This window comes from Falco biarmicus, chromosome 1 (assembly GCF_023638135.1).
Source record: "Falco biarmicus isolate bFalBia1 chromosome 1, bFalBia1.pri, whole genome shotgun sequence".
In the NCBI taxonomy this organism is placed as follows: domain Eukaryota; kingdom Metazoa; phylum Chordata; class Aves; order Falconiformes; family Falconidae; genus Falco; species Falco biarmicus.
In genome coordinates this window covers 13,784,543-13,812,205 of record NC_079288.1, presented here as the reverse complement: position 1 = coordinate 13,812,205, position 27,663 = coordinate 13,784,543, and the positions used below count along the sequence as shown (strand labels likewise).

The following is a 27,663-nucleotide window of genomic DNA, read 5'->3' as shown; positions in this document are numbered from 1 at the left end:
GCCTGCCTCTAAGGGGATGATCAAAGTCTGGGAATTCATCCTTATATCAATCATCCCAGAGACCAAGCCCTTCACAAGCACTTTGTGCTGCTTTCTCAAGCAGCCCCTCCACCGAAGGATTAGTGTCACTCAAAAAAGGAGCAAGCTGTGAGTCCTACTTCCCCATGGAAGGTGGCTGCAAGTCTGTTGCAGCAACAGCCCCATGGTACAGACCGAGCAGCTGTTCAGAGGGTACAGGGCTCATAGGAAGCACCAAAAATGAAAATTCTTATGCTTTTTATTGCAGGTTCAGTGTTAGTGTTTTGGAAAGCACAGCTGCATTAGAGGCAGATATTGCTCCACTCCCCCGCGACTCATCAGCCCCAGGCAACTCCAGAAATTGTGCCTGGTTTTGCAGTGCAGACAAGCGTTCAAGTGAAGACCCAGACCCTCATGTGACTTGCCACTGAAGAACAACAATGACCCAAAGTTCACAAAATAAAAAGGCCAGCGCATTAACTAGCATCCCTTGCCTTGCTGGGAGACACATGTGAGCTTGTTCCCAGCACCCCACCACAAGGATGAGTAGCCCTGCAAATGGGTTGCCCTAAGCTGCCCTTTCTGGATGTTCCGCTAACTTAGTTTTGATGAAAGTCCTTGCTATGCTGTGCAAGAGATGAGAGGCCACTCAGCTGGCAAGCTGCTCTGCTGATCAGCTCTGCCAGCAGCATGAAGTCCAGCCCAGCTCCTGAAAGAAACATTCCCCTCTGTGCTCTCAGGCGAGTCACACTGAGAAACAGAAACCCAAAGACTGTCTCCTCTTGCTGCCCACACAGAGCAATGAGCAGTGTCTCTTCCTTTCTCACAAGCTGACAGCTACTTCTTTTTTGTTTTTCTTTCCCCCACTACAGAACAAGAGATAACACACTAAAAAAAATATTAAAGGAAGTTAAAAATTCAACACCACTTCATTTCTCTGTCTCTCTTAATTAAGAAGTAATCCTTCCCATTCATTGCCAGTGGCCTCTTCTATTCACCTGTAAAGTGCTGGTCAGGTTGATTTTTTTCCTATTAGATCTCAAGATCCTGAAAACCTTCAGGCTCCTACAAGAATAAAAATTGCATTATGCCTATAATTTATGGTATTGCCTTTTCATGCGTATTTCCTTCTCTTGTGGAAGCCAAGACAGGGGCAGCACCAGGTCTAGTCATCAACAGTAATGTTACGAAAGAGATAGGCCATGGACTCGCCATTGTGGATTCGTCGGATGGCTTCAGAGAGAATCAAACTGATATCCACAGTCTTTATCTTGGGGCACTGCAGCTTCTGTACCTCGTGAGGAACCGTGTTGGTTACTACCACCTACAGAGTGCCAAAAAGAAAAAGACCATTAGTTGTGCCACTGATATGCTCGCTCTCACTGAACAGCTACCCTAGGGTTAACTCCAGAAGGGAGCAGCTGTACCTGCTCTTTCACAGTTCAGGGGGAGAAATCCTTGTATGTTGGAAAAAAAAAATAATAAAGCAAATTGTCTTCCCTACATGACAGTCAACCTGCTGAGGGGACCAGCATAACCAGCACTCTACAACAGCCATCTCCACACAGGCCGATGGGTCCATTTAGATTGCAGGGTCTGACACGTTTGTTACTAAGGGTGAGGTCTGAAATCTTATGCTCTTAAATGTACCCAACAGCCCATCATCAGCTGCAGGAGAGGGACAGATAGAAGGTCTGTACAGTGAGAAAGCAGTCACATGCACCCAGCTGTGGTAAGGGAAGCGTCCAGGCAGGGACAACTAATAACGGTGCATTAGGGAGAAAACAGAGAAGCAGATCTGATCCAAACAAGTATTAATCACACATGCTTTTTTTTTTCCCCTCCAATGAAGAACCAGCTAACTGACAGCATCTGATGAAAGCAGTAATTTCAGACATGAGCTAGGTGGCAGGGTATCCTGGTTTCAGCTGGGATAGAGTTAATTTTCTTCTTAGTAGTTAGTACAGTGCTGTGTTTTGATATGACACTGATATTTTTAGTTGTTGCTGGGTGATATTTATACTAAATCAAGGAGTGGCACAGAAAATTGGGAGGGACGCAGCCAGGACAGGTGACCCAAGCTAGCCAAAGGGATACTCCATACCATACGACATCATGCTGAGTATATAAACTGGGGGAAGAAGAAGGAAAGGGGGGACATTTGGCATTATGGCATTTGTCTTCCTGAGTAACCGTTAGGTGTGATGGAGCCCTGCTCCCCTGGGGATGGCCAAACACCTGCCTGCTCACGGGAAGTGGTGAATTAATTCCTTGCTTTGCTTGCATGCACAGTTTTTGCTTTACCCTTTTTCCCCACCTTTCCATCCTAATTGTTATTACTATTATTACTGTTGTTCTTATCTTTTAATTCTGTTAATTATTAATTTTTATATTTTTATAATTCTGTAAATTATTACATTGTTCTTATCTCAACTCTCAAGTTTTACATTCCTTTCTGATTTTCCTCCCCACCCTGCTGGGTCGGGGTGGGGAGCGAGCAAGCAGCTGCGTGGTGCTTGGTTGCCAGCTGGAGTTAAACCACAACACAGGGGAAGAACATCAGTTTGTGGGTCTTGGAGCCTTAAATCAACCCAGCTACCAGAGCCAGCCCTTCCTCTGCAATCCAGAAAGCAAACGCACCTCATCAATGGAGGATTCCTCTATGAGACGGGGGGCATCTGCTGACAGGAGCCCATGAGTAGCCATCACAAAAATCTTGTAGGCTCCACGCTCTTTCAGGATCTCTGCAGCAGCTACAAAGCTTTCCACATCATCAATGATGTCATCCTGAGAAGAAACAGAAATAACATCAAAACCAGGAGTTTACTGCGCCTGCAGGGCAGGAGAGGATCTGTAAGGTACTGCACCTTTGGCTACACACACAGACGAAAATAATGCCTGGCTACTTCAGCTGCTATTGAGATGCAATGACAGTCTAGTGCACAACTTAAGTCTGTGAACTACTTACCTAATTTACGGACCCTTCTGCTAGTGTGCAAAACAAATACTGTGTCTTGGAAACAAATTAATCCCTGCACATGCACGCACACAAACAGAGCTTATCTTCAGCAAGGGTGGTTTTTTTTTTAATTCTGATAGCAGCTGTATGTTGATTACTTACACTGCAGCATGGCACAGCAAGTATGAGAAGCTCAGCAAGTTTTTTTGGTTGGGTTTTTTTAAAACACTTCAGGAGATTTCTCTGCATGTCCTGGATTTGTGGCAGATTTGTAGACATCTAACATTTGTAGATTCAAGGGAGCAAGGAGATTTCAGGGCTTAAGGTGCTGAAGTACAAAGGGTTTTCAACAGAAAGATGAAATAACCAAAGCCACCAGCAAAGCTGGAGAAAACACTGGTAACAATCACATTGCTACCCCTACACCAGCAATCCCTCCTACCCTCTGGGATAAAGCATCTCAAGGAAAGATGCTGGGAGAAAGCCACCCACTCCCCCCCTTCGTCACAGTCATACCACAATGATGGCAATTCTTCCTCCAACGTCTCCAACCACAGTTATTGGTGGCTTCTCCTTGGCCATCATCACTAAAGAAGAAAAAAAAAAGCCCAGGTCAGTTAACTTTGAGTCAAACCACAACAGCTCCACCACACGCAAGGCCCAGCCCTTAACTGTGTCTTATATTGGTGCACAGATAAGAGACAGGTGCTTTGCATTATCCTGACACCCACCAAAGTGAGTAACCACTGGTTTAACCATTGTTTTCCTCCTTAAACGAACAGCACTGCTGCATTAAGATGAAACTGTTTCTGTGAGGAATCTGTGCTGACCTCAGAGACAGTAAGCAAACCCAAATATCTAACAGACCCCTGTGCAAAGAGAGCTACAAAGCAGCACTTAGCTTATGGGAAACATCAGTGACCTTGTGCTCCAGAACAGAACTTGAAAAAAAGGGGTATCTCATGACTGGGAACAACAAATGGGCTTCTGTGAGCAACACCTCTCAAAGGCATATGCTTTACAACGTGCTATTTTTCACCTGTTGGACTCACTGATTCATCTGAAGGATTTGAGAATCACGCTGCAGCTTGCTTGCTTTCTCTCATATCACCAAACACATAAGGTTCTTTCAGAAGCCATAAGGATGTTAATAACACCTGCTCAGGCAAAGAAAGCTTAAGGAAGTTTGCAGAAACAGATTTCCCGATTTTTTTTTTATTTAGAGTGGATTAATAGAAAAAGCAGGACAAAACCCAGTTCAAACTTAGTTCTACAAGCCAGTGCAACCAGCAATTAAAAGCAAAAGGACACATTGATGAGCTGTGCTATCTGACACATGGTGAAGAGAAAAATTGGGAAATAAGGTTCCACTCCCCAAAGACTACTTCTGCACTGACACAGTTCATGCAAAAACTACATGTGTAACAGGTTTTGTTTTGGTTTTTATCCTGAAAAACTTCCAGCAGCAGTATAAAAAAATAACAGAGATATGGACCAGGATGCTCTGAGAATACTGAGATGTAACACAGCCTTCAGACTCACACCAAACAGCAATCAGCCTCTGATATGGGCCAGGGACTTGCTATCCAGTAAGCCACACCTCTCACTTGCCAGAAGGTGCTGGTTTATACAGTGAATACAGTACAAAACCTCCCAGCACAGAAAGGACATGATGGTGGGCATGCACGTTGTCATTAGGTGACAATTTGATCTAACCACTGAAGCAAAGAGGAACATCCAGCATTTTGTAACACTTACCTGGCCCACCTGCACCCCCCAGATTCTACACTCCCTACGGGGAGTGCAGCAAAGCGTCCTACCAAGGCACTTCGTACCCCTTCTCTTTGTATGCTCAGGTCTTGCCAGGATTCTGGCCATAGAGACTTCTCAAGTGACAAGGAGTTTTGGACACACTAGATGGCAAGATTTTTCTCCTGTAAGATAACCTACTTCAGCATAATACTTGAGCAGCATGAGAACACAAGCCATTGCCCATCTAAAGGCTTGCCTGAATATTGATTTCTGCCCTCCTGGGACGAAAAAGTCCTACACAAAACTCCCCATCCTGCACAGCAGGCTGATCTAGTACTGTTCCCACAACTCATCAGTGCCTGGGAATGCTTAGAGTACAAGCACAGCTGGGTGAGCGAGTCAGACTGAGGGATGCGATGAAAGCAATTAGAAGGACCACAGCTCCATAGATTCACGAGTAGAGTCATTCTTCATACACAGGACCTACTCCACAGACTGGTTTTCTGTAAGCCTACCAAAACTATAGAGGGTGTCCAATAGTTCTGTTTTGACCAAAGTTATATTACTCATTGCTAGGTTTGCAGTTAAAAGTCACAGCTACCTTAACTGCTCTTTGGAGCACAGATTCCCCAGCCTCCTGTGCACTGTTATTTCTGAGTCTCCTACCAAATGCAAAGTCATGTCCAAATCCTGAAGGGAAAATGTTTTTGTAAGAAGGAAAAGTATTTGTAATAAACTAAGGTTAAGCATCACAAGAGATAAGCAGATGACAAATTTCAATTACAGGCAGTACCTACCTGCTTAGGTTAGTTATGAGTTTATTATCTAGTCTGGACAGTAATAGAACTCCTGGCAAGAGCTGTGAAATACCAAAATACATGTGGCCGCCATCCCATCCTTCACGTGCATCCACAGACGAGTACCTTTTCTGTTTAAAAGAGCCAGGCTACGGAAAACTCTTTTCTAAGCAAATGGTGAACAGGCCTAAGGAGCTGAAATTCAGCACTATTTTACTCACAAACACATGAAGTTTCAGCAAAACAGTATCCTTCTATTCCGTAAAGGAAGCAGACACATTCCTTGCTATGCTTAAAGGCTAACACAGCAGCTAGCAACATTAGCAGTGCTATGCATCTCTTTGTTTTTAAAATGCTGTATTTCCATTTTGCTTTATTTTTAAAGTACGGTAGGCAACATGTCGACCTACCCGGATCCTAAAGAGATGTTCTCCCTTTTTCGTGTTCAATTTCCTCTGCAAAAAAAAGAAAAAAATTGCAAGCCAAAGATCTACCCACAACCACATCGTATCTCAAGAGAACTGCTCCAGCGTGATGAGAGTTTATGCAAGGGTTATTGCAGCCAAGTTTTTTTTCTTCAAAATCTTTAGAAATATCAAGATGTGCAAGTCAGAGCTTCTACGAGAAGGTGACTTGAAAAATTATTCAAAAAATAAAAAATGTTTTCCTCCCAGACACAAAACCTCTATTTGTAGGTAGACAAGGGGGCAACAGAAGTAAGCCACAGCTGTAACTCCTGCCTGGCATAACCCTTTGGATTATGTTTAGGTTGAAAGTTTCTGGGTTTTTTTCCTGGAGAGTCAGAAAAGGTTCTTGTGGTATCTGTAACTTCTGGTGGGAACAATAAAGAAAAGAGAAAAACACAAACCAACCACCATTTTTATAAAACAAGAATATCAAAGAACACAGAGAGGTGGCGGGGAAGTAAGTTCATCAGCCAAACACTCTAACCTGCACATTCTTCTACACGCATGGTGCTTAGAACTACCATGTGTTAAAGGCAAGATTATCACTGGCACAAGGAAACAGCATTTCCAGGTGCATAAACCAGTTGCTTTAGTTAAGTAGTCAAAAATGGGTTAAGAAATGCTAAAACAATTCTGTTTGGAGCTGACAGCGTGCATTATAGTGATAATCAGCAAGATAAATAATGCAGCATTTACAACTGAGTCTATGAGCAAAAGGCTGCTCAAGAACAAACTGTTTTGTGAAGAGATAGACCTGTAAGGACAGATAATATCCTTGTGCCCAGGCTAAACACAGGGAAGAGACAGGGGTAAGGAAGTAGGAACAGACCTACGGTCACTCCAATGTTTTCATCCAAACTCTTCCTTCATAGCAGTTTGCTGGGCTCTGGGTTTGAAGCAGACCATTAAGCTATCTGTGGAAAGCACTGAGTTTCAAAGCCACTGAAATGATTCAGCAGATGGTGCTCCACTCCTTTTCTCAAGGACAAGGAAACATGCAAAGAGTCCACATGTGTTATTAAAGCACAGCCCCAAGCCAGCTGCAAGCTTTGAGGCACAAAGAGCACACAATCAAAGAGAATAACCTCAGAGTAACATCCAGTCTCAAAGACTCCGATTTCTGGGGTTTGAGTGACATGAGCTGCTGCTGCAGCTTTAGCACAGCACTTTTAAGTGCAGTTGGAAGCACCTTTGGCACTTTTCTGTTACGGCTACACCAAATCAGAGCATTGTATCAGGCTACACCCAGGACAATAAATAAGCCATTTCACTGCATAACACTCATTAATTAAAGGCACATGATGTCTACTAAAATAGGGAGAAAAGGTGCATGCCAGGATGCAGGAGCCCAGCCAATTCACTAGAAGCCCATGAAGAATGGCATGAAACCTAAGTCATTGGTGTAGGCCTCTGGGGCTGCTCCCAGACACAGGTTTCATGCCTCTCTGGCTGTAACTGCTGGGGACCCTGTACTGCAGAGTCTAGAGAGGGAAGATAGGATGTTCCACAAGATCTGGCTGTAGCCCAGAGCAGGATGCTCTATATTTAGTCTCAGCCAGGAGGCACCTCCTAACTGCCCAGACCCATGTCTGTGGTAGCAAAGCCAGGCAGACCTGGAGACCAGTGCTGTTTCCAGGTTTTTCTGGCTAGTTTTGATATAAGGAAGCATACAGCTCTGGGTGAGTAGCACATGTCCTACCTTTCACAATCAATACAGGGACACAGCTGAACCCTGCTTCACTCTGCCACCAGACCTCACACCACTAGGATGGCCGATCAAGGGTTTTGTTTGATGTTCCCCTTGAGGTGGCAAGACACTTTTCAAATGACTGAATCAGACAAGGAAGGAGGCATGGCAGAGAGGGTAAACACAGTCTCTCACAGCATTGCCATCCTTAACGATAGCTGCAGTTTCACATCTGCATGGCAGAGCACAGCTCTGTGGCAGAGCCTGCAACAGATGCTTACAAACTGCTTTTAGACAGATAAGACCTCAGTATTCGGCACCTCCAGTAACAGAACCCAGCTCACTCAAAACCAGGTATTTATCAGATTAGAAAACTGAAAAGCACCTTTCTACTGAGAGTTTTGGACAAGTTCACCCCATAATCCACTCCACATCCCCTCAAAAGACAGCTACCAAACTACTGCTTGATTCTTCTATGTTTGTGTCTTAGGCATGCAGGAATTAGCCAAGTGCTGAGTTTCTGCAGGAAATAAAGCGGTGACACACAGCAAATTAGCTTGTGTTTGGATAGCTGAGGACTGAAAACAACCTTCCACTGGAGTCGTAACTAAACCAGACAAGGGCACACTTCTATGTCAGCTACCATTTACAGGGCTCTCCAGCAGCATAAGCTCACGCAGTCAAGCTTCCTTAAAGTGACACAGTTGGAAATAAAAATACAGTTGTATCAATGCTCTGGTAGCAGACAAACATCAGCTAGTGATGTTTTGGAGGACAGCATCCTCTTCAGAGTAGGAGGGGAAGGAAAAGGCCAAGAGTGACCTCACAAACTCCTGCTTTGCTGGAAGGGCATGAAAAAATCCCCTTGTCAGAAGGGAGACAAATCAAGATGAAGTCCCAAACTTCATTGCCAAACCCCACCTGTCCCCAAGGCCCAAGAGGAGTTTCACCAGCAACATAAGCATTGTTTAATTGATTGTATTATAGTGAGTGATGACTGGGGTAATGTAAAACGCCCACAGTCTTACTTGCCTCCTTTCCATAACCTGCCCACAAACTGGTTGTATGTTCTCCCTAAACTTCAAAAGACAAGAGGAGACACTTTATCAGTAGCCTTAGCCACTGCTGGTATAATTACGTTTGGCTGCATGATGGAGATAGCTCCTTACCACATACAGCAGCATCCATCCTTTCCCACAGTCACTTCCCAGCCACATTGACAGCACTCAATTTCTGTCCTACCACCATCTACCTAGAAAGCTAAAAAATCCTCCCAAAACAAAGCTGGATTTGGACCGTACTGTTGTTACTTTACTGCTGCTGTTGCAGGAATACAAGCAATTCTAAGAGGACAACATTTCCCAGAACACAGGTTTCCTCCTTCTTTTGCTCTGTGCTCCCAGAACAGCAGCTTATCAATTGATGGCAAGAGCACAGGAAGCTGCTCAGCAGTGCTCTTGGAGAACCTATTCACCCTAGCCACACAAACCTCAAAACCTTATCAAAACAGACACTGGAAGATGATCACCTGGCTACCAAGATGGAAGAAAATTTCCAGCAGTAACCATGGCTGCAGCAGGAGAGGAATACAAAGGCCAGTCCTCCTCCTCTCTACACTGGGGAACAGCAGTCTGTCTCAGTGGCTGTTCCCATATCAGTTACACTTTCACATTTCTTTTGTTCCATTAGCTCAAGGAGTTTTGTTGCTAAGCACTGTAAAAGAACCACCTTTACCAGAGGTCTGTCAGTCTAACACTGTTGAGTGGGGACAGCCAAGGAGAACAATACTGATGCTCTGCACGTCCAGAAGTTAAGTAAAAACCTTCCCCTGTACCTTCTCCTACAACTCGTTGATATCAACCTTTCCTTGAGAAAAATTTCACTGGTCCAACTGCCATCAGGTTGCTTATACCTACACAGCTAAACCAACAGCTACTTCCCACCAAACTTTTCTCTTTTGCCCAAAGGTAAGCTGAGAAGCTTAATCTTACAAGGCAGCTCCAGACCAGGATGCACAGTCGCATTTTTGACCATCGGAGGGGAGTGACGACCATCATCCATGTCCTGCTCTGTACACTGAGCCTCTCCGTGAATCACTGCTAGTCCCAGCCGTAGTCTCTCAGCGTAAGACTGAGCCCTGCAGGACAATCACAGCATGTCAGGAAGATGTTGGGCTGACAACTTCACAGTCCAGTTCAGCAGGCCTCTCCCAGACCCAATAGGGCAGGCAAAGGCTGTTCCCCAGCAAGAAACTTCACTGGAAGTGACTTTTCATTCCTCCTCCTTAATATCCCAAAGCCCACTCTACCCCTTGGCTTCACCGCAAGGGTCTCCTGGTGTCCTGGTAGTCTCCACATGCTAAATGCTTTCTGAGATCGTCAGGTACCGCTGAACCTCATGCAGTAAGACTGATCCTAGCCCCCGGTGAACCACCTAGCTCTGCAGCAGCAGAAACCTCCAGAGTTTACTCCCACACGTTTGGGACTGCAAAATTCAGCTGCCCATCTGCACCACTAGACATCCATCCCATTTCCAGCCACAAAGGACTTATGGACCAAACTGCTGACCCATTTGTGATCCTCCCGTATTTTCCCTGGTGTAATTCCCATCAGCCCAGATATTTCCAAGTTACTTTTAACCAGCTATTAAAGCATCTATTTACCTTTTAGCTGCATCAGGAGATTTGGCTACAATAACTGCGTTTCTGTAATCTGGAATCTGGATGTGATAAAAAATTATTTAAGTAAAGACCTTCTTGCTAGCGAGTAACTGATTTGATACATGGCTGAATAATTGCACCCACTCTCCTTCCCCAGAACCAAATCTTCAATCTGTGGCAAGAAAATAGAGGCAATTGTACTTGGTTTTCAACATCAGTATTTGTGCATTCTGCCCCAAACACAACACACAAGTTTAGCACAGGCAGTGCTGCAGGTCCTACTCTGCACATGACTGCAGCTCTGCGCCTCCTTCCCTGCCAGTGCCCACAAGTTACGGCCTGGTCTGCAGTGCTGAGCGAGACACGGGGCACCACACACAGTGGGGGGAAGGAAGGGGAAGGTGCAGAGACCAAATGCTGGCTCTCTCCAACATACAGAGCCCCAGTGCCCATACAGAGAGGGTGCTAGCCTTGCGTTCAAAACAGGTAAAAGCGGGAATGCTCACTGTGTTTAACCTATGCTACACGGACCGGCTGCAGCTAATTCTGTCCAGACCCAGGGCCCACTCTCCCCGTATACGGAAGCTTTGCTCTCACTGTGTGGGCATAAATCATCATCTTTTGAGCAGGGAAAATAAAACCACTGTGCCCTACCCCCATCCCTGCTGTGCTCAGTATTCCTACACTCAGGCCAAGACAAAGTCTATCAATAATTCAGAGCAGTCAGACATCCACTGCAGAACAAAGGGCGAGGGAAGACAGTTTAACAGGATTTAAAAGGTGATTAGAGGCAGAAGCATAAATAGCATCTCTCAAATGGCACTAACTCTACAGAGAGCAAGCTCATCTGCTTATGGTCAAGAGTTCAATTTCTATCCAGGTACAATCATACAATACATTTTTCCACTTTTCTAAGAAACATGTAATAGGTACCCCCTAAAAGAGAATTAATTAACAGAATGATTGACCTAATCTGACCACACAACCCCTACGTAAGTGAAGGTCCAAGGCTGCTACCCCATTAAGGTGAATTAAGGCAAGTTGACATATATATAGAACTAGAGTAACCTCACTTCTTCCTGTATATACTGAAGCAAGAAAGGAGATGCTCTCAGGTTGTCTACTGGGAAGCTGAAGAAGCCTTGAATTTCCTTTTGATGAAGGTCCATTGTGATAATGTGTGTTAAACCTAAGAGAAAGAAAAACAGATAAATAATTCATTGAGATGACTCCCTCATGACTGGAGTTCCTCAAGGGTCTCTGTTTTCCAGACTATTTTAGCTATTACTCAGACTACTATGCCATGTGATAAAATAAGCATAAACATGTTAATGTAAGAAGTTCCAAAGACGTAATGAGAAACAGGCATGCAGTAGGTCACAGCACTAGGCTGACACTGAATTTCAGTATGACACTTCTAGGCCACTTTCCCAGCTGCAAGTTACAAAGAAATAAAATTAAGCTGAAGAAAACGAATTCCCCTGAAGTACTTCAAGGGCTCAGCAGGAGAAGAATGGAAGGATAGATGCCCTCTGGGATGCCCAGCAGCCACATGCACTGAAGCATCTGAGCTTGCCATGCTGTTGTTCCTTGTGACACTCACCTGCCTTGGCAAGCATCGAAGCCAGTAGCTTGCAGACTATAGAACCCCTCTTCCTCATTTTACTCTGTTTGCTGTAGGGGAAGTACGGGATGACTCCAATGATGTTCCTAGCACAGGAAGTCTTCAGTGCATACGCCATTATCAGCAGCTCCATGACAGCAGTATTCACATCTCTAGGAAATTTCAAAACCATTCCAAATATTAGTAGCTGTTTTTCCAGTGCAACTCCTTTTACTTTTATACCCATACCCCTCCTTACCAAACTCCAAGCAAATAATGTTCCATCTTATGCTAATGTATGCAAGAGCCAAATTGTAATTGCACAGCCCCTTCCACCATGCCACAGCAGATTACAATCAACTGTTGTATGTACAGGACACAGCTCCAGCACTCAAGAGCTGTGGACTGGAATCTGATTTTGTATTTTAACATGAGGCATATGATGATTTCCCTCCATCATCACAACAACAACAACAACAACAAAAAAAAAAGACATTTTTTTCATTTATGTTGGAACAAATGTCACTTCATACAGCGTATTTTGAAATAAAACAGTCTTTTAAAGAAGCAGTACACATGCAGCCAACAACTTCACACACACTGGATTTATTAAAGTATTTTTATTTTTAACAATGTAAGGCAGATTATTTGTCCTGCCTTAAGAAACACTGTGTTTTGCAGCAGTACGAAGTCCAGACTCATCACTTTGGCGGAGGTCAGCACCTCCATGCTATCTAGCTTATCTAGAGGTGGAAGGAACAACAGCACAGTAAATGCTAAACAACTGTTTCTTGAAAGAAAAAAATAAAAATGCAACATAGGCAGAACATACCTGTAGACCACAGCAAGGAACACACCTAAAACACAATTTTCAGGTAGCTTCGCCACAATGATTGGTGTGGTCCAGCTGAAGTGTATTAATCTGCATTTTAATTCATTTTGGAAGGGGAGGGAAAAAGCCAAGCCCTTTTAGTTCCTTAAAACCCTCACCAAGGGATACTGTCTGCATCATGACAAACTGATTCAAGACCATTTGGGAACTGAAGAACATGCACTTCAGAGAAGACAAAGGGACAGGCACTCCTCCTACAATGCAGACACCCTTGCTTGGGGGTATTCCAGCAAGGACAGCCTCAAATGACACACCACTTCCCCAGACTGGTCACCAGGAGGACAACACTGCCAGTGGCTCAGCCATGGAGCCTGTGGTGATATGGGGGCCTGACTGAGCCATCTTTCCACACAGCAGCAGAAGAATAAACAGCACAGAGCAGCTCAAAGCTCTGCAGAGCTTTTTGTACTTTACCCAGGTATTGCTCAAGGACCTGTTTTCCTCCTGACCACTGGGGACAGCTTCTCCAAGAGCTCACAGATACTGTTTTCCAAGCCTCCATCTGTGTGACCCACGACAAACCTTCAACCATTTCCATTTCTCCATATCTTCCCCCTTCTTCAGAAATTAACCTCTGTTTGTACCTCAGTTTGCGAGCACTCTGGGTCTCTGTTCTCCTGCTGTCCCTGCCAGCCCTCGCACACAATGCCGTTTACACACAAGAAAGCTTTGTTAGCTCTGAAGCACCCAGCCAAGAATTACATAAAACATAGCCCCCTGCCACACAGGACAATGAGCAAACAAAGAACCGTTTCTTCCCTTTGGTGTTTTAGCTGTGCCAGTGGGACCACAAGAGGAGAAAAAGATTCTACTATCAGTACTGTATAAAAACAAAGTGGCCAAGTTTAAGTCTACTTAAAGTTCATCCCAAAAATTCTGTATTTTCCATCCTTACTTTTCAAATTACTCTTAAAAAAAACATTCACATGGAAAGCAGATAGAGAACAAGACTGCTCCTAGGAGAAAATGTTACTACTGATTTCAAAAGGCACCAGCTGTCCTGGTCCTGCTGTGGGACACTAGTAGCCATACTGATGGAAAAATCACTGAAGGAACAGTACCTCCCTCAATATTCAAGCAGGACCCCTGCTGGACTCCAGGAAGCTCCTGCTAGGCAGACTCATCTGTCCCTTCAGCAGGTCCCCGGGCGGGGGGGGTGGCTTGAGGGGCTCATCGATTCGAGGAGTACCATCCTGGATGCTTCATGCTGAGCCAGCTGTCACAGTGATCTGCTCCTCTGCAAGGGGTGCTGACACCAACCAAGGGCCTGGCTTCATGGGGGGAACTAACATCTGTGGTGGAACCCCAGCCACAGGATCTCCAAAACAGGTACCCAGGAGAGCATCCCAGTCTCCTTGCTGCCCTCCCCACCTCCTGCCTTGACGTCGTCCTTACAGTTACTGCCAGAAAGCCTGAGCCAAGACCACACACAGGGACTGTCGGCTCCTTACCAGGACATTTAACGCCAGCTCAGCTATCCCCCACACTCTACTTACCACTCCTCTCCAGCAGCCTGAAGCCTCCTTCACTGCTCCCCATCCCTGCCTGAGCCATCCCTGGAGATCCCTGTTCTTGGGGCTGAACAAATGACCTACATGAAGCTGCCAATCAACTTTGCAACAACACTCAGCACTAAAAGACTCCTTTTGCTTTTAGTGTATCACTAATAGTTTTCCCTCATAAGAATGCTAGTCCACACACCAGTAGTCTTGGAGGATACCTGTCTTTGCAACTTTTTTAGTTCTGCTATATGATTTTTGGACAGGGAGCTTATATCAAATACTCAGGTCTTTCTCTTCTCTCTGTGCATTTAAGATGCAGGCTGTGAATTCATTCCGCAGCATAGCAAGGTTGTTTACCTCTCTACTCCTTTCCTACCAAGTCCTAATATTTTGTTTGCTTTTCAAACCGCTACTGAGTGCAGAAGTCCTATACTTAGATTATTCAATACAGTCTGTGTTTTTAATCTCCTGAAAAACTCCCTGAAACCCACTGCAAAACTGAGATGCCCTTGAACCTGTCCTCTCAAGCAATGCAGCAAGACACAGCTGCAGCTTAAGAATAAAAGATGACTTGGCAGCATAACAGTGGCTCCTCACCTGGGGGGCCTTGAACATTTTGGTTAAAAGGGACCCTTTTCTTGGCCCACAACACTGAATTCAGTTTATGGAAAAAACAAGGAGATCAACAAGTTAAAAGCAGGGGAGGTTTTCCCATCTCAAAACTACTGCTGTCCATAATGCTTTCTCTGAACACCTTATCTGTTCCATGTTTACACAGCTCTCAGTTACAAGTTATTTCAGAGAACTCTCTCACAAGGGACAACAGAATGGCACTATTCTCCTGAAACATAATCCCGCATCAGTGGATTTTCATTTTGCAGAGATTTAGTTGCGCCCTGAGGGAGTAACCACTTGGAGCACCTCTCTGGAGAGAGATGAGCTCTAGGAAAATGTCTCAGCCTGCAAGAGTAATTCCAGAAGTGAGCAAGCTGATCTTGTAGTCTACTGATTTCTTTAACAACAGGCCAAGCATTACAAGGAGAACATGAACTTGAATTCTCACTGGGCTCTATTTCTTTGGCAAGCAAGAAAAATTTCTGTTTCAAGGGTATTCTGCTACCTTCTTGAGCTCTAGTACCTACTAGTTCCTGTGATCTCCAAAAATCTGAGCTGAATTTGGTAACTTGAACAAAAACTATCAGACCAGGAATACCTGTGTTTTGCTAACTGTGCAAAAGGCATCCTATCAATACTTCATCTCTGAAACAGCACCTCCCTTACTCATAGTTGGTAATTTTGCAGTTAACATTTACATGGAGGCTCCCTTCCCAAAACACTAGTGCTGCACTCTTTCTCTGCCAACAAGCAACAAGGTTCCTGAGGTTAGCAGCTGGTTTCCTAACCCCTCGGTTACTTGCAGCACTTCTTTTTCCTCTTACTCCAAGGCTAGAACAGCCCTACGTAAAAAATAAGAAGGCCCACTTAAGAGAAGGCTCAAGATCATTAAGAACTATAAGAGTACAGGAAGGAAGCTACGGACTTCCACCTGAGCTCAGTTATACATCACTGCAACAAGAGAGGAAAAATAATCCAGCTTGTAATAAAAGCAATAGCTGCTGCTTGTTGCTGGCTCTGCTGCTTGGTAATTGGAAGGCAGAGGAAATTACACATTCTGCAATGGACATGCCAGTCAGAAATCACCAAGCAACTGAGCCTGCAAGGACATCAACAGACAGACCAGGGATGTTTCACTTGAAGCCATCAGTCATACTTGTTCTTGCCTCAAGTGACATACTGAAGCTATTTGACAACAAGCTTCTCAGTTTGCTGTGGCACAAGCGATGCTCTGGGAATTTTAACAGCTTAACACTATGCAGTGTCTTAAATGTAAGTCAAAGCAATGACAACACTGGAAAGCGACTGGTTATCACACCGGGTAACAGTGAGCAAACCATCAACATCAGCAAATCATCAAAACATCAAACAATCTGCTGAACCAGAAATTCAAAGCATATTACAGCTGTAAAACTGAGCCACTGGCCCCTTACCTGGGGATTGTCTGTATAATGAAGATATCCTGTCCTCGGACGGATTCTTTTATTTCAACTCTTGTTTCTGAAGAGGATTGAACACAGAAGTCAGGGAGTTTTTTTCAAACATCAGATTTACAGTGATAACACACCATGTTTCAGCAGCACTCTGAACCCACTGGTCAGGGCAGATGAGGACTTGCTCCTTTGCCCTTCATGCACATACACACAGGTTTTCTAAAGGCTGGTCCTGGGAAGTAAAGAGCTGGCATGGCATACCAGTGAGTGAGTTGTGTTTACAGTGCAAAACCAGGCTGAATAGCTGTTCTCTTACATGTAGAAGACAATTACCTAACTCTCAAGGAGAGATCCTTTTCACTTCTGCATGCAGAGTGTTGAAAGCTGTCAATATCACATTTCTTAGTGAAAAATAATCCCCCCCAAAGCAGAACAACCTTCAGTACTTACCAAGAAGGTGAGCAACTGCTCTTTTGCAGCTTACCACTGGGTCAGCTCCATACAGGCTGGATAGCCCAAGGCAACACCAGCAGCACAGAGTTCAGAGGGACAACTCCCCGATTTCACTATCAAGGTCAAGACTTCAACACTGACACAAGCTGGAAACCAGGGTCTCTGCTCAACACAATTCCTGCAGTCCCAGGCTCAAATGCAAAAGCTGAGCCCCAAAGCAGCTCTGCAAAGCCAAAGCAATGACACCAGGTTTCCCAAGGCGCCTGTCTTAGCCACTTATTTTCCACACAGTCATGAACTAGAGAGCAGATATAAGCTCAAGGAGAGAAATATCTACCCAGCTACCAAACTCAGAGTCTAATTGCCTAGGCACACTGGCAGCAACCTTAAGGGACCCTGCTGAAAGCTGACTGTGAGTTGCTGTGCAGTGATGAAGAATAACTTCAGACCTTGTAGCAAGCAACCTGATTTAAAACTAAACCCAAAGGGCAGCGAGCTCTTACTAGCACAAATGCAACAGCCAATCCAACCATAACCACAGCAGCTTACACACTGCATGGCCCACTCTGGCTGTAAGAGCAGCAGCACTACCATAAACCCTCATGCTGAGCCAAGACTCTTTCCATCCCTTCCTAGGGCAGCTATAAACTGCCTGTGGCAGGAGAGGGCTGGAAGAAGGGGATAAATTTAAAAGTTTTCAAGGCAGACACTTAGAAAGCAGGCCATTACTTTTAAACCTGGGACAAGTTTTGCTAACCACTAGAGCATGTAAGATTTTGTAGCAGCTAACACCTGAGGTAGGACTCTCCTCTACAAGAGAGTTAGCTGATGGGCAGACAAATGAGATAACAGGGGAAAACAAGGAAGACGTTTAATGGCTTTGTCCAAGGTCAGACACAGAGGTTAGCAGTGCCAGGAGCAGCAGTAGTATCATAGCTGAATCACTGCACTTATTAGACAGGTTTGGCTAATGGAGTTACCCAGTATTTCTGAGACTACCTCAAAACAGTTGCAAATAGTAAAGATTTCTCTTACCTCCATTAGTTTCCTGGTACACCACAGATTTTCCCAGCTCAGCTCCAAGACGCCTGGAGAGAAAAAAGGAAATTAAAAATGGAGAAACCCAGCAGTCAGTGATCCAAAGCAGAGACTGGACAAAATATCACAAGATACTTTACCAAAATATCACCAAGAAAACACAGCACTGCCTAACAGGTTGCTGAGTATGCTAGCCAGTCCACGGAACTACAGGTTCTCCCCTTCCTTGGGGGTCTCCTTCCCTCTGACATCCCTGGGGCACACTGCTCTGCAGCCCACCAATGCCATACTCTAAGAGCCAGGCTTCACATGACTGACCAGAGGCTGTGTCTCCTTATGACAAAGGACATCTTGCTAGTCTATGCAATGCCACCTTAGGTGGATCTGTTCCGGAACTAAACATTAATGATTTACTCAGACTTGATTAATGGCAGTTTAGTCACTTTTTCTGACTCCCACATCTCTTATTTCCCCACAAGCCTTTCTTTCAAAATAACTCAGCTGATTGAAGAAATTTTAACTTAGAAGTTTTCTGATTTTTTTAAATTACTCCCTCCTCTTCCTGAATGTCAAACCTACGACATTCATCACAACAAAGATTACAGTTGCCACCTGCTCCCTGCCCCCCTCCCTTTTTTCTTTAAACTTCTTTCTTATATAATAAAAATCCACTTTGAAGAGCACTTCTTAAAAGGCAGACTTTTCCCTCAGGTGACACTTCTGTATTTAACTGTACTGACAAGTAATCCATTAGTAAGAGAGACCATGCATCAGTGAGATGCTTGGGACAGGTATGTTGCTGCAGCTCAAGGCAAGTCCCTCCTCTCTTGTAGGGTCTGCTCTGTGGCTATGCACACATGCTGGATTAGGAAACAGTTTATGCCTGAAAAATACCTTTGTTCAACACGTTGATTATGGTGGTACTTTCCTGTCTGCCTATATACTGTATTTACCTGGACACATGCCAAAATCTTGTGAGTCAGTACCAACCCTGAACAAAAGAGCCCACATCTGTCACTGGCTCTCCCCAGCCTACTGCCTTCAGAAGTCAATCTCTCTCCACAGACTCAGCCTTGTATTTAAATCACCTCAAATATTTGTTTTTTCAGAAGTCAATGAGTGAGACAGCCTGACACTGACATGCTGCTCGCCCATCAGCAACTGCTGGACTTAGCTATGAGCCCACAAGCTGGAGGTCTCAACTAGAAGCTGGCCTGGAAAGCATGGCCAGGACAGCTGTGACAACAGATACTTGAATGCAATGTGATATATTTGCTTAGCTGGCTACAAAGTGCGTATTGGGCACACATGCATTCTCGATCGCATGTGTGGCAGCCCGTTTTGCAATGGCTGTGGCTGGGGAGTGAACTCCCACATCAAGAACTGTATGTGTGAGATTGTAACCAGCCTGGCTCATGTACTGACTGCAGCATTGCCCAGGGACCGTGCAGTCCAGAGCAGGCAAGCCACCTTGCCTAATCCCTAATTTGGCTTCTCTCATCAGCCCCACTGGGTTAAAACTTGTGGCTGCAATACAAAGGCATCCTCAGTACCTTCAAAAAACTGCTGGCAGCTGGTCAAGCAAAGGCAAGTCCCACTTACTGATGCACAGTAAAAGTGAGTTTTGCAGATTAGATCCGTCAAGCTCTTGCTGCCCACTGGGGATCCCACTGCCTTTCTGATGACAGCCAGGCATTTGCAACCACTAAGCTTTGGCCGAATTGCTGCCAAGGCATCCAAGTTGAAACAAGCTCAGGAATCACAAGCAAAACAAACCAGTATGCGTGGGGAAATGTTTAGTGACTCACACTTGTTCCTCCACAACTGCACAGCAAGTCTTGCAAGCTCTCTTTGGAGGCATGTGCACCCTGACTTCACTGCAGACAGCACATTCTGACCTCACTACTGGTAAAAAACCTCCATTAATGAGACTGTGCAAGTGCCTTTGGTCAACCAACCCTGCATCTCATGGCCGGAAGGAAAGCTTCAAAACCAGTTCAGCCAGACACATCACAGCAAAACAGCCTTTGGAAGGTGGCACTTTCAATGCCAAGTGCTGGCAAACAAACACAGCAGAAGTCTGTGACACTGTGAGGATGTACCTGGCAAGGAGAAACCAGAGCTCAGTGCTCCCCTATTCAGACTGTACAGCAGCAATGCAGTTTCTATGCTGCTGAAATAAGAAATCAGAAAGACAAGTTTGCTCCCTGCTGGAAAAAGGGACACTAAACAGCTCTGCTTATCAAACCTGGGTGGAGATAACAGCAGAAGAGACAGTAAGCAGCTGCCAAATTAAATGAATGAGTGGTAGTAGATTGCTCTAGTCAAACAATAAATCCCATCTCTGCTCCAACTGTTGACTGCAAGTAAACAAGGGCAATGGGGAGGATACGAGATAAAACAGCCCGTAAACCATACATCAACACTGCCTGCAGCACTCTGCAGTCCCACGAGCTGCGGGCATGGCAGACAGACCGACAGGAAGCTCCACCAGAGCAGTTCAGGTATGTTTACCCAAGGGGCACACCTTCCACTAAATGCCTTTCTGAAGGCTTGTGTAAGCAGAGACTTCAGCCAGTGAACAAGGCTAATAAAACCTCGATTTAGTCAAGGATATTAAAGAGGGGACTGTTCTAGCAGCTCTTGTTGTAAAGCACTGAATTCCAGAGGACTTGTGTCAAAAGGAAGATTTGCAGAGAAGTCAAGGGCAGAGCATGGCCTTAGCCACTGCACAGCCTGGGAGCAACTGTTTGCAATGGAGGTCTGAGATAAATTCCCCCTTCCTGTCACTTCTCCCTTCTTCCTCCTCCACCCCCAACTCCTTTCTCTGTAAATCCTCTCCATGCAGAAGCTTCCAATTGGTCATTGCTTTAGGCAACAGAGGTATTAAACTGACAGCAAGAAGTCTGTTTGCATTTGGCTTCAGGACTAACAGCATAACCATATGAACAGAGGCTATCACAATTCCTGGATCACTTGTCTGCAGATACTGGCAGATCCATGCTAGGAAAGAAAAAGTAACGCAGAGCACATCCCCCTGCACAGATACAGCTTCTTCTGGTAAAAATAATACTTCAGGTCCTGCAGATAAACCACATCTCCAAGCAAAGTGAGCTCCATCAACAAAAGCCTTGCTATGTGGTGTGGTATTTGGGTATGGGGAGGTGGGGGCCTTCGGTGATACTGAAGTTTTTAAGACTACAGAACAGTCAGGCTGATTTAACAGTATTTGTAGAAATCTCACTTGTTATATCAGTCCCGTGCAGACATCAGAGCATGCACATACTTCTGGAAGCTCCCTTCTCCACCCGAGCGACACAGAAACTCAGTTTGGTGTTGGTTTTGTTTTTAAAAGCAGCAGTCTTCAGAACTAGGATCTGTTAAAAAAAGCTATGCACACACAGTCCCGCCAAGCCCAGCTGGGCACAGTGAGATCAAGGTACTACCACTCCAGGCTGCTCCCAGCTCTTAAAAGTTTTTAACACCACCTCAGTGCAAGCTTTCCCTGTGCAACCACTCACTGCTCCTGGTAGTGAAAGCCCTGCTCCTTGCTCTGCTGTCCTCACACCAGCTCTGTCACTAAACCGAAGACCTGATAGCATCCAAAAGAAAAATTTTATTTGTGGCTTTAAAAATTTTTCTCAGAGCAATTGGCCAGTAAACAATTTATATTGACCTGGAATATCTCTCTCTGTAAACACTGCCCAGGAAAGATGATCTAAACTTCCAGAGTCTCAACAGATGCCAAGAAGATGTTAAGCTGTGGATACAAAAGTGTTTACAAAATCTGTCTTCAATTCACAACCTAAACGTGAACAGCTCAGAAGTCACCTGTAGTTTAAGAAAGTGACACACTGCAGTATTTTAAGAATTACTACAAGGCTGTATTAGACTGTACTTTAAAATGGTCCTCTGAAGGCTGTCAAAAACCACTGTACCAGGCTCTTGAGACAAAGGACAATCTGTTAAAGGAGTCCTGACATATAACTGAATCAAAATTCAAGAGGCAAGGGCACTTGCAATATTTCATGCCATCAAAGCACATCTCAGTACCGCTGGGAAGGGCTCTCAGCCTGGGCTGTGTTTGCTTCTCTCCCTCTGCACCTAAAGAGACATTTGTGAAGTTATCTCTGAAGGCAGATTCCAGCCAACTCGCAGTGCAAACATTAAATTTGAAGAGAAATCTGCATACAAAGCCCTTGACTATGATATGATTTTATTTTGGCAATATCCTCTTCATCACAAATATTTTTACTGGTCTCGGCTCTGCAAATACCCAACTCCCCTCACGCCTACAGACTACCATTGGCTGTATAACCCAGAAGGAGCTGGAGCTGACAGCAGAATATCTGCTCTGTGCTTGACCGTGGCCAATGCAAACCACAGCCTGACTTCAAATTGATTTTGAAACTTCAGCAAACCTTTAAAGATCAGTCAACCAGTCCAGCTAACACAGTGGCAGCTCTACAGTGTATTTCCTAATCTCCCACTACAAGAGCAAGCCAGAAAAGGGAAAGGAAACAGCAGCTTCCTGGATACAAGGTAATCTGTTCAGATGTCGTTATAACTATCTGAGCTCTCCTTTACCCTCCTCCATCCACCCAACACGACTAGATACTTGAAGAACAGTCCCTACTCCTCGTCTGCCACTTGCACCCAGAGTCATCCGGTACTTGCATCACTCATTCCAGCCATGCCAAAAGCCATGCAGCTGAACTACTGGCAAATACCACGCAGATTTTCCTCTACTCCTACCAGTCTGCCCATGAAGGAACTTCCCCTAAACCTGGCACTGGCCAGCACAGAAAGCTACTATGCAAAGCTTATCTACTCAGTCATATTACATGCTCCATCTAGGTTGCACAGAAAAATCTCAAAGCCCAGCTGCTCCACACTCACCCTACTTCAGCACTGTCCCCTGCCTGTAACCCTCTTCAACTGTATTACTTTTTAGATGGTTATTCTTTTCCCTTCCCAAAATCCTTTGATGCAGTTTCACCCTGTAGCATCTCTTTAGCCTCCTGCCACAGCGCTGCATCTTCCAAGATGGAAAAAGAGCTGGTGCCACCTCCTCTCCTCCTGTAGCACCACACAAGAGCTCTTTCCAGAAGGCAAGAACAGGGCTTGGAGATGGGGGAAAGCAGCATCACAAGGTTACTGTGTCTGACTCCCCTGTGCTATTCTCTCACATGCTGGCAAGACAACCTAATGAGGAAGGCTCTTCCTCCATCCCATCAGAAATTCTCCTTCAGCTGAGGGAGGTTGCTGCAAGTCCTCCTAACATACTGTCTCTTCCAAAAGCAGGGTTCACCTCCCACTCAGACACAGAAAACACCACCCTGGTTTTAGTGTTGTGTACCCAGCTTCTTATGACCAAAGATCAGAACACAAGTCTCCAATTTTCCTCATTACTCCACACTGTTTAGGCTCACAGCAGTGCTTTTACCTTTATATCGCCAGCACTTTCCATGCTGCAAACCAAATGCATGTCTAGAACACTCACAGCCTGCAATGAGTTTACAATAGTATCACAGCCCACACAACACAAACCTGTAGGAGCACAGGGGAGGGATTAGGAAGCTTCAATCAGCAATCCCCTCCAACCCAAACAGACAAGCCGGGAGTGGAATGTAATATTTGTACCATCTGAGCCAAACACTGCAGTCAGAAGGAGATCTAAATGCAGCTGTTGGACTCGAGATTAAAAAGATTGCCTAAACCTCCCTCCCCGCAGCAGCACATAAGGCCCATTCGGGATCAGCACTGGCCACAGAAATTATCTTTTTCCCCTGCAAATGCAGCTTGCGATCAGGTGCCAAGTGTCCTAATTACAGCAGGAGGATTTTTTCCATCTGGGAGAGAATTTTTAAAAACAACATCCCTCTCAATTTGTAAGATACAAGTAAACATATGGGTTTATGTTTCAGTCGCCCTGAATCTAAGGAGCATCTTTATTACTTAGTTGCATGCGGTGTTTGGTTCTCATAAACCAGAACATAAACAAAAGCTCTGAAACTTAGCCTAACCATTTAGTCACTCAGCCTATAACCAGACAAGAATACATAATGGGAAACTGTAAAGATCAGAAGTGTGCCAGAATGCCACAAAGCCTGAATCGAAAGCAAGTTTAGAAGTTTTGCATTAAAAGCAGCAAGGAGATCGAACAGCTTTCAGATGTCTGGTTTATGTCACACTGCTCCTCTCCAGGCTTGAGATTAAAAAGACAAAGGATAAGGCAGGATTGCTCAAGTGTCAATTTTAACATCATACCTGCAGGCAAAAAGCAACAGAGCCTAGAGGGATGAGTGTCTCAAGGGGCCCTACTCCTAATATTGTGTGTTGTTTTAAAGTTCTTTTACTACTTATACTAAAGGTCATAAAAAAACTTTAAAAAGAACGCACAATATTAGAAGACAAACTCACCCTTATAAGACTGCTCCAACTCTATTAAAAGGCGCAACTGAGCTCCCCAGCAAAGTACAGGCTGGGATGTGACACAGTGGGAAAGCCAGCAGTCATGCAACTTTTGCAACCTGAAAAAACAAGGGATATATTACACACATGTTGCAACAGCCCCTGAGCTCCTAAGGGAAGTCAGTACAAAACCCACCACACAAGATGCTGAAAATACCTTTACTTTTGAGATTCTTTACTGCAGGCAAATCTGTACTATTAATGGCTCCTGATTTTGCACCCTACTCCAACAAAACCTCATCCATATATAATGTTTTACACCTTTTCATTTCAGAATGGTCACTACTCCCATTTTACAGAGCTACATGTCGTTAGATCTCAATTTAAGCAGCAGCTGTGTACCACACTGTTGTGCTCATACCACCGCTGGAGCATCCAACTTCCTTGCTGACATTAGATCCAAGGCAAGATGTCCACATCACCTCTAATAAAAGTTTACTTTGTGAAGGACAGCCAGGAAGGAGGTCATTCTCTGGATCCTGCCATCATCCACCCTCAGAGAATCACTGGAAACCCTGCAGAGGGTTACATCAGCACATCACACAGCCAGCTGTGCACACCATGGCCTGGGGAAGCTGGCTCTGTGTCTCTTTTCATTACATCTTTTTTAAAAGTGAGTAATTTCTAAGACAAAGAGCAAAGAAAAAAGATTGCCTGTTTGCTCTTTCTGTCCTGAGAACACAGAGCTTGTTTCCAAAGGACTTCTGTTATGTTCTGTGTTGATGCAACAGGACAAGTAAAACCACGTCCCTTTTGTTGCAGCAAAACTTACTTTTTTTATATAGAGAGACTTCATTTTCAGAGCTGTATCAGTGAAGGGAAAGTGATATGGACTGACAAAGCAAAAATACATGAAAAAAAAAAAGAAAAAAAAAGCTTTCCACTCCCAAACACAAGGATTTTCCTCTCTACCTCACACCCAGCAAAGTCCATTGCTGTTATCCAACACACATCCCATCAACACCAGCGATCCCAGCCAAACAAGTCAAGTCAGCTTCCTGGAGATAATCTGTGCTAGGGATTGAACATACTGTTTACTAAAGCTTGCTGGACAAATAGCAAAACGTTCTTCCAGTTTAAGGTGACAGCACACCTGTATTTAGCAATGTTTCCAATTTAAGCATGCCCTTGGAGTCGGGAATGGGCCAGCAGCTGCCAAAGGAGTAGCAAGGATGCTATCTGCTGCAGCAGGCAAACAAGCACTAAGCCCCCTCAATTTTGGGAGCAGCTTCCTATGAACTGTAGCTGAGAAGAATCAGAAAGGAAATCCAAATCCAGCCTTAGGATGACAGCTCCCCAATACACAGATGACTCTACCAGAAAAGCCCCTTTGGCTGGGAGTGCCCCAACTGGAACGAAATTAATTCAAAACAAAAGATCAAGTGTCAGGGGAAACTCAGTGCTCCTCTGTGCACCAAGAGCCCCATTTTGGAGCCACCTGTTACCCCCACCCACCCCCATTCAGCAGAACCCAATATATCCACCCTTGCCAAGCCAAGGTCAAACTCTGCCCAAATTGATGGGCTGAAAAAAAAAAAAGCACACTTCCATCCCTAAACTTTGTTAGCACGTGCTGCCCACCTCTCCTACCCCATCAAAATCCACTTTGGTCAGTGCAACTGCAGGTGTTGCATCAAGATCCACAGATGGAATACTCCCTGCACCCCATGCAGGGTCACCAGCCCGTCCCTGCAAAATGTGGTGGAGAGAGTTTTGAGCATCTCTCAAATCAGTTAAAACACTCTCATTCAGCCAGGTTTCACCTCCTCCCTCCCCAAAAGTAACAGCCTCTGCTGCAGCCTGGCCTTTCCAGCATTGAAACAGACGTCAAGAGACAGAAGAGACAGAAAGCAGCGGGTTCGTTTTCATCCCTAGGTCAAACTGAGCTATCAGGAGGGATGAGCCAGCGCTGAGGAGAAGGGAAGAGCTGCTTAAGACTCCCAGTGCAAAACCTCCACAGCAAAGGTGTTTGCAGCAGATGCCTTTGGCTTGGGAAGGCGGGAGGACGCCCACAGCCTCTCTGAAGAAAGGCTGCCTGCACAGCGGAGCTCACGGAGGGGTGAGGAGGGACAACTGGAAGAGAAGGAACTTACTCCGTGATCCTCTTCGCCAGCTCGGTGCAGGCTGCCGTGGAGTTGGCTGAGAAGACTCGGTAGCCACTTCTGGCTGCGTTCATCGCCAAAGCGTCATGCAACCCCCGTGGAGCTCGAAAGTGAGAAAAAACAGATTTATAAGGCAACAGCAGCTTCCGTGGCATCCTTTTCTTCCTCTCCGCCACGATCACCGCCCCTTAAGGGGTGGGGAGGAGAAGGAGGAGGGGAACCCTTCCGCTACCTATGGTCATGCTGGTCCACTGCAGTAGCGAAGTATAAAAAGGCGGCCGGAAAATATTACTATTAAAATGGAGGAGCAGCTGCCCTGGGCGGGCAGCCCTGCAGAGGAAACCCCCCTCCCCCAGGGGTCAGGCCTCGGGGTACCCCAACCCAAACCTGCCCCACGCTCACCCAGAGGCACCTCATGCACCAGGAGAGGGAAGACCCCCCGAATGTGGGTGGGGGTCCAGGGGCAATGCAGAGAGGGGCTCTCTCGGCTGGGGAAGGGGGGGGGGGGGTGGGCTAAGGGGGTGTTGCGGGAAGATGCGGGGGGCTAGGGGGTTTCCCTGTGAGGCAGCAAGGCTGGAGAACGATCCCTACGAGGCCGGGCGTGTGAGGATCTCCCTCCCGGTCCCCTCACACAGCGAAGTGAGTTCCGCCGCCTGGCTAGAGCGCCGCTCCCCTCGGCGGCCATCTTCTCCGCGAGCGAGACTGCCCCCACCGCCATCTTAGGTGAGGGCACAGCGGCCACGCTCTCCCCTCACAGCGGGAGAATAGTATCAGCTACTAGCCGAACAGCGCCGGTACCTGAACAGGAAGCGTGAGAACGGCGTAAACTCTCCCTCCTCAGGGTAGGGGGTGGGGTGAATCGCCCGCTTCCCCGGCGCAGCTACTTCCCGTTTCTGCCGAGCAGTGTGAGGCACGACCTCAACGCGGCAGCTTCCCTGCCCGCACCTAAGATGGCGGCCGCTCCGGTGGCCCACCGGAAGCGCTGCGGCGGCGCTCTAGCCTCGCTCTATGGCATGGGGGCGGGGGCGGCCTCCCGCCCCACAGGGCTGGAGCCTGAGCTCTGCCGGGGCCCGGCTGCGCGCTGGGCCTGGGGCTCCCCGCAGTACCCCGGGGGGAGATGCTGCTGGAGCTCAACCTGGTCTCTGCACCGTTTGCTGAGGGAATGCTCGCTGATGGGGCTTCTTGGATGTGAAGACAAAGTCCCCCCTGGAT

General features: G+C 45.8%; 1 protein-coding gene across 4 annotated transcripts; it reads right to left on the bottom strand.

Moving 5' to 3' along the window:
- Nucleotides 1-259: 259 nt before the first annotated feature.
- Nucleotides 260-27,409, bottom strand: PRPSAP1 (phosphoribosyl pyrophosphate synthetase associated protein 1). 4 transcript variants are annotated; one of them, XM_056344209.1, is made up of 11 exons: nucleotides 27,250-27,409; nucleotides 26,443-26,554; nucleotides 17,873-17,925; nucleotides 16,385-16,451; nucleotides 11,943-12,115; nucleotides 11,413-11,528; nucleotides 10,343-10,398; nucleotides 9,672-9,817; nucleotides 3,494-3,564; nucleotides 2,659-2,805; nucleotides 260-1,342 (listed from the first exon to the last, which is right to left on the bottom strand). In XM_056344209.1, exons 2-11 carry the CDS (start codon nucleotides 26,523-26,525, stop codon nucleotides 1,184-1,186), a joined length of 1,071 nt encoding a protein of 356 aa, XP_056200184.1. In that variant the 5' UTR covers nucleotides 26,526-26,554; nucleotides 27,250-27,409; the 3' UTR covers nucleotides 260-1,183. The 4 variants fall into 4 exon arrangements, with proteins under 4 accessions (XP_056200184.1, XP_056200177.1, XP_056200206.1 ...); XM_056344202.1 differs by lacking the exon at nucleotides 27,250-27,409 and adding an exon at nucleotides 27,043-27,179; XM_056344231.1 differs by lacking the exon at nucleotides 27,250-27,409 and adding an exon at nucleotides 26,854-26,983.
- Between the last annotated feature and the right edge of the window lie 254 nt (nucleotides 27,410-27,663).

Bases quoted from the DNA above. Each gene is read 5' to 3' on its own strand.
- PRPSAP1 (XM_056344202.1), bottom strand. From the start codon at position 27,169: ATGGCGGTGGGGGCAGTCTCGCTCGCGGAGAAGATGGCCGCCGAGGGG. The intron at 12,116-16,384 runs GTAAGGGGCCAG...GAAATTTCCTAG, and splicing joins ATTATACAGACAATCCCCAG to AGATGTGAATACTGCTGTCA. The intron at 9,818-10,342 runs GTAAATAGATGC...ATTGTCCTGCAG, and splicing joins TCTCCTGATGCAGCTAAAAG to GGCTCAGTCTTACGCTGAGA.